Here is a 6,990-nt window from a genome sequence, read left to right on the forward strand (position 1 = left end):
CGGAGCGTTCCTCCTGCTCTGTCCGGTGCTGGTGTGGGGTGAAAATCCTCCACCTCAGACGTTCAGAGATGGAACTGTCTGTGATACTGTGGTCACTTTCCATGTAGCGTCAATTATGCTAATGCTAGCTGTCACGTTCTCTCATCCTGGCCACACCTCCGCTCTCTAACCCCCCTTCCCCACCCACACCCCCTCCCCTTCCCACTTTGATGCATTTTTCAAATTTCACCTTGGGGCGGAGTTATCTTTTCACAGGGGTGGGGGTGGGGGGGTAAGAAACACTTTAAACTGGTGTTGAGTGGGGTGGAACCGTAGACAAGCAAGCCTGTGGAAAAACACCTAGAGCCGCTGCTCCTCCACATCAAGAGCAGCCAATTGAGGTGKTTCAGGCATCTGGTACAGGATGGATACCTTAATAAGAAGGTGCTTCAGGCATGTCCAACTTGAGGAAGACCCCCCAAGGAAGACCAAGGACACACTGGAGAGACTATGCCTCTTGGCTGGCCTGCATTGGAATTCTCCCAGAAGTACTGGAAGAGGTGGCTGGGGAAGAGATGTCTAGGCTTCTCTACTCAAGCTGCTGCCCCAAGACCTGACTCTGGAACAAGGGCAAGATCAAGACCTGACTCTGGAAATAAATTGGTGGATGTGCGGATGGACGGACTTCAATTCAACAATCTGAAGTTGACCCTAACCACCTTTTAGACTAGATATGTTATGTATTTTAATCATCCCCTACTATAAGAGTCATCAATGCATGTGGATGTGTCTGCCTGTAAGAAAAATATATTTTTAAACCACTGGATGGATTTTAATAAACCTCTCAAGAAGTAATCACTATGTATGTTTACATCTAATTAACTTTTTCGAGTCAGCCTAATTCAAGATGGCAGCCATAGCTTAATTGACTCCGTGAGCACTAACTAATTATACATGTTTGTTTAAAACTCAGGTATCCAAAGCAGTGGGTGACATGCATTTCTTTCACAAAATTCTATTTGTACAAAAATCATTCCTTGCCTCTTCTTAACCATACTGCCCTGTTTAAAACAAGGACATGCTAATATTCTCTCCTGTTGTTTTATTTTCTTAATATAAAAATAAATTCTGTTGCGTGTTAAAGGTGGCCAGACTGTGGAGAACTCCAAACCTCAGCAACCTTTGGTGCAACATAACAGTAGAGGTGAGTGGGACAGCAGGGTGGTATGGCTTTCTGAAAGAGTTTTTTACCAAAGAAAGTCTTTGTTTTGGTTGAATTTGGTGTTTTGTGGCAATGATGCAAATGACTTTAAAAGAGGAATATACTGTATAATCAGATAACTTTGACGCTTAGTCTGGTTTTCTTGTAGTCTGCTGCTGAGGCCTGGACTTACAGAGGACCAGCTTGRTTTTATAATAACCAAGCTGTAAACTGAATGCAGGCATTTTTCCTATTTCTTTGTTTGCCCTGTGCAGTGATGCAAACATACAGTACTTTTTTTAAATTGTTGACTTGTTCTGTTATTCAAACAGTACGTGATTATCTTTATATTCACTTTTGCTGCATTTTAGTTTCTAACAACAGTTTCCAATGTACACATTGTAGTAAAAACACTTTCCCATAACTCTGTCACAGATTTTCAGTACCTTCTTGTGTCTGTTTTTGTCATTTACTCATTCCTGTTACAGCAGGGACAGTTTGGTTCCCTCTGTCCATTTTGTCCTTGCAGTCACCTGATCAGAGGATGAGAGCAGCTTTGCTCAGATGTGAGTACTTCAAATTTCTTCAAATAAAGTTGACTCCAAAAGCTTCAATTCTACATCAATAAGTGAAGTTGTGTGCATGTGTGTGGCGGTAGAGGTAACTGTTCGAACTACYTTCAAACTTTGTATTTTACAAGATTAAATTATCCATTTTCCTCCTGCAGTTAAATGCAAACAAGACAGAGACTCGTATTGTTGCCCCTGATGATAAAATCCCTGTAATCAGGCAGCACCTTGCTTTTTTAACYCCTTCAGTGAAAAATAGTCTCAGAAATCTGGGTGTTGTCTTTGATAGTTCCATGTCTTTTGACAGCCATTGTAAAACTTTAGTTCGTAACTGTTTTTAATATTTAAGAAACATTTCAAAGCTGAGATCTTYTGTGTCACAGAAGGAACTCGAGATGGTTTTTCATGTTATTTCTTCTCGTTTAGATTACTGTACCAGTCTTTTTACATGTCTAAACAAATCCTCCTTGGCTCGGCTTCAGTCTGTGCAGAACTCTGCAGCGAGGTTATTAACAAAGACCCACAGGAGAGCCCACATTACACCTGTTTTAGCCTCTCTGCACTGGCTCCTGTGCATTTGAGGAGTCATTTTAAAATTTTAGTTTTAACTTTCAGAGCGCTTCATGGTCAGGCCCCCAAATACATACYGGACCTTCTGAAAGCCTCTCTGTCCATCCAGGACTTTGAGGTCTTCTAATCAAATGCTGCTGGTGGTCCCTCAAACCCATTATAAAACCCGTGGAGACAAAGCTTTTCAGGTGGTGGCCCCGAGGCTCTGGAACGCTCTCCCTCTGTCCCTTCACTGCTCAGATTCTACTGACTCTTTTAAGAAACTTCTTAAGACATTTTTATTCAGACAGGCTTTTAGTTAATGTGCTTTTTATTGTTTTTTAATTATTGTTTTTTATATTTGTGATCTGTTTTATTGTTTTTTTAGTTATTTTGCTCTCTGTTAAGCACTTTGTGATGTTTGTGTCTGCGAAAGGTGCTATAGAAATACGGTTTACTTACTTACTTACTTATTTTGTGAATACCCAAATATCTGTTCCACAACAACAATGATAAAAAAATTAATCCCCCAAATTTTTAAGTTTAAAATGCTTCACTCAGTTAATATTTCAGTCAGCTAACAGTGTGTAAAATGCATTTTCTTTAGAAAGTAATAATCCTCTTAACKAAGTTTTACTTACAGTAGTTTACTGACTGTAACAATTGGTAAAAGTGTTTCTGGCTTAAACTATGTATTCATCCATCATTCAACCATCTTTCCTAATTTGGTTATTCTTTTAGCAGTACAAATTGATAACCATGCATTTATTTTATACATTTAAACTTTGTAGCAACAACGTTTTTTACAGAGGTAGTTATGTACTTTATCTGCAACTGGTTTAATGAGATACAAACTGAATGACATTAGGGCTGGGCAGTATGCTGAAAAATGTGTCACGATAAACGCATTTCAAACCAGTCGATACTGATAGTTATTGATAAGTTATTTGTTTTACATATTTGAAATGAGAAACAGGAGAAAAAAGGCTGAATTTAATTATTTTCATTTTAAACGAAGGCTATTTAACTGGTGGTGCAGTAGTAGTGTTTTGCTTACCATTTATGGGGGTGGGGGGGCATGTTTTTGCTACATCGTGGGAACAATTTTCCACAAAAAGGCAACCTCGAGGGGACCAAATGTGCATTGTGGGGACCAATGCACGGGTACAGATGCTAATTATGGGTTGGGGGGGTAGGTTTAGGACTAAGGTGTGAATTGAGTTTAGGTTAATTTTAGGGTAAATTGTGGGGCTTAGGCTTTAAAATTACCTGAAAAAGAATGGAAGTCAATCCACAGTCCCAACAGTGATACAGAAACAAACCTGTGTGTGTGTGTGGGGGTGTAGGGGGGGGGGGGCATTTTGTTGAATAGACCTGTTTTAAACATAATCTTTAACCTCTAAAAAGAGGTCTACACAACCATGAAAAGCTRTCAAATAATATGGTACTACTGCCAAGTACTTCTTGATGGTTGTCTGTTCCTGTTTGTGCRTTGCTCCACTGCCAGATGTCAATGACTGTGACTTTGCATAATTTGCAGACAACATCGGCCTGACTCTTGTCGTTCTTAAAATATCCAAAATAGTGCTAAACTGGTGACGGACTTTTCCTCTTTTATCCACAGTTTTCTCTTGAGCTGTTGTACTCATTTTCTCCTTCCCCTCTACATGGTTCTTTTTTATTTTAAATCAGTTCTGAGGCACGGTGGTGAAACATGAAACTGTGCATGTCACCTAGACACCAACCTTGTTTAGTTGGGCAGTGAGACATCGATTGGCTAATGCCTGCATCACCCAGAATGCAGTGCGGTTCTGGATTAAAGTTCAGTGAAATGATCAACATGTTATCTGATATACAATATTTTCTGTTGATGTGTATCACATGTCTATGACAGTAGATATTGTTATTGTTTTATTGCCCAGCCCTTGGTGAAACACTTATAGCCATTTATTACCATGGTTATTACCAGCCCTTATACATGAAGCAGCCATTTTGGATTTTCAGGTTTAGCTGGTTTTATGATTTTAGGGGCATTCCAGTTGATGTTTTCCCAACTTGAATTGCAACACTCCAACTTCTAAGTACAAATAAATCATCATTGGTGCTTTTATATGTTTCTTGACCAGGATTCTTAAAAGAAATAATTTTTCTTTTAGGGGGGATTGTAAAAATCTAAACCCCTGCCTCTTTTATTGTTTCTTTCCTTTTTCAGTCTCTTGTCAGCTGTCATTGGACCCCAATACAGCCCACCCTGCCCTGGTTCTTCTGGAGGAGCCAGCAGGCGCTCACTGTGGCAAGGAGGCTCAGCCCTACGCCCCTCACCCACACCGTTTTGACTCGGTGACACAGGTCCTGTGTAGGGAGGGTCTGTCTGGGGTTTCCAGGTACTGGGAGGTGGAGTGGAGGGGCGGGGGATGGGTCGACATCGGCGTTACATCGCTGTCAATCGTACGTAAAGGTGGTGGGAAGCCCTCCCTGCTCGGGCGCAATGAGAACTCATGGAGGCTGAGGTTTACACGGACCGGTTTTGCTGCTTGGCATGATAACCGAAAGACCACGATGGCGACACCCACCTCCCAGAGGATCGGCGTGCTACTGGAGCATCAGAAAGGGGCCTTGTCCTTCTATAGCGTGTCGGACACTGTGGTGCTCCTTCACACGTTTAACTTCCAGTTCTCTCAGCCTCTGTATCCGGCTTTCCGTCTGGATTTGGACTCCACGCTGTTGATCTGCCCCCTCTGAAGGAGGGCAGTAGAACCAAATGGTATCACCCTCATCATTCATTCCTGTTTGTCCTGTGAAGAACGAGGCTCTTCTCTCTGCAGATGAATTTGAAACTAAAAATGTAACAAAAAAGGAGCAGAGAGGTCATCTTTATCATTAAACTGCATTCCAAATTATTATGCAAATTAGATTTTTCTCTGATGTTCCTGAATAGTTGATGCAAATGACAAATTTCAAGTCATCAGCTGTTAGAGTGTAATGTTATTGATAATATCTGTATTTTCTAAAGTTAAAAACTCAAAATGCAAGCTTCCAAATTATTCTTCACAACAGAGTTACAAAATGTTTTATTAGTTGTGAAGAACTGAGAATGGTCATTTGTTGAATGTGCAGCAGTAGGAGGTCATATTCACTGAAATTAAAAGCTATTTCAATCAAAAACCTGTTAACAGATCAGGTTACATTTTAATGTATGATCCCTTGAACTGATGAGTTTTTGGAGAGTTTCTACTTGAATTCTTTGCAGCATGTCAGAATAAATAGCCTCCCAGACCTGCTGTTTGGATGTGAACTGCCTCCCACCCTCATAAATCTGTTACTCCAGAGGTTCTCAATCAGAGTTGAGGTCAGGGGAAGATGGGGGCCACACCATGAGATGCAGCGGTGTTGCAGCATGAGGTGCATTGAAACACAAAGATGGTTTTTATGGGCTAAATCTTGTGCCAGCAGGAACTGAATTTGAATTGCTCAGATTGAATCTGAATGTGCACAATTTGAAATTGAATGCATTGGTTTGAAAACGAATTTAATGGTTTGAAACTGAATTTAAACCTTCCTCGATGTGACTTTATCTGCACAAACTCATGTGCTCTGAATTAGCTACAAATCTCTCAACAGTATAATAATCATGCTTAAGTTTTCTTGAAATATCTAAGGTTTTAATACATTATCCAAGGCATTCAACTATTTTACTTTTTTTTTGGCAGCAGAGAGATCCATTTTCTTTGCCATATTGCTTGATAATGGTGATCTGCTTAATAAAGTGGAAAGTCCTTCAGTACTTTTTTAATGAGCTCACCTGGCAAGCTAATCATCACAGGTTGATTTCAGTAATCCATCGAGCCAGGAGACACAACAACATCCATGATTTTAAATTAAAAACAAAAAAGCGGGTCTTCATGACAAATACAATTTGTATAACAATTTGGCATTCAGTGTAGACAGAAACATCAGAGGACAACTTTCTGTTTCATCACCAGCATTCGGTTTATTCTGATTTTATTTATTAAAATGGTTTTGACTTTAAATTCTTTAGAACACAAACTGCATGTCTTCCAATTCAACCAAATGTCAGATGTAATCAGATCCTTACCTAGCTGTTAAGTCAAGGTAAATTTTATTTTTTTATTTTTATTTTTTTACAAGAACTAAACTGGTTTCACATGCGACACGTCGGTCACAAGAGCTTTAAACTTTTACCCAACAGACACAATCAATCCAGCTTCTCTTAGGACAACAATCCACTTGAAACCACAATTATTGTGCAGTTTTCCATTGACCTCACCTTCCCTTTCATCTGATCCTGACCACAGCAGTGGTTTGTTATGGCATAGATATGTTCAGGTGTTTCTTAAAAGCACTTTTGATTACAGGAGATGATGATCACCTTGACTGAGCACTGTGTAAGGCCTTTAAACAAATTATTAAAGTGGATTCTTATCAGACAAAGAAACACTACAGAATGTTTGCCTTGAATTGTGATTGTGCATATTGAAGAAAAATACCATTAAGTGACCTTTATCTTTTTAATCTGTAAAGTTTTGACAAATTTTCAATACAAGTGTTTGTTGCTGAAAAATATGATTGAATGTATTTTTTTTGGGGGGGGGGGTGTTTTAATTAACATATTTACTATCACAACACTTTGTCTTCGCTGTGATCTGTTATATAAAAGTAATTGTTCAATAT

At 39.5% G+C, this 6,990-nt stretch overlaps 1 protein-coding gene across 1 annotated transcript in view; it reads left to right on the plus strand.

Moving 5' to 3' along the window:
• The window catches only part of LOC106527239 (E3 ubiquitin/ISG15 ligase TRIM25), a 39,845-nt gene extending 32,945 nt beyond the window's left edge, over nt 1–6,900 (plus strand). The window contains exons 6-8 of the mRNA XM_014022067.1: nt 1,124–1,183; nt 1,669–1,746; nt 4,511–6,900. Coding sequence (XP_013877521.1) covers nt 1,124–1,183; nt 1,669–1,746; nt 4,511–5,040 — 668 coding nt within the window. The 3' untranslated portion in view covers nt 5,041–6,900. The remainder of the gene's footprint in view (nt 1–1,123; nt 1,184–1,668; nt 1,747–4,510) is intronic.
• The last annotated feature ends 90 nt before the right edge of the window (nt 6,901–6,990 follow it).

This window comes from Austrofundulus limnaeus, unplaced genomic scaffold, assembly GCF_001266775.1.
Source record: "Austrofundulus limnaeus strain Quisiro unplaced genomic scaffold, Austrofundulus_limnaeus-1.0 Scaffold316, whole genome shotgun sequence".
NCBI lineage: Eukaryota > Metazoa > Chordata > Actinopteri > Cyprinodontiformes > Rivulidae > Austrofundulus > Austrofundulus limnaeus.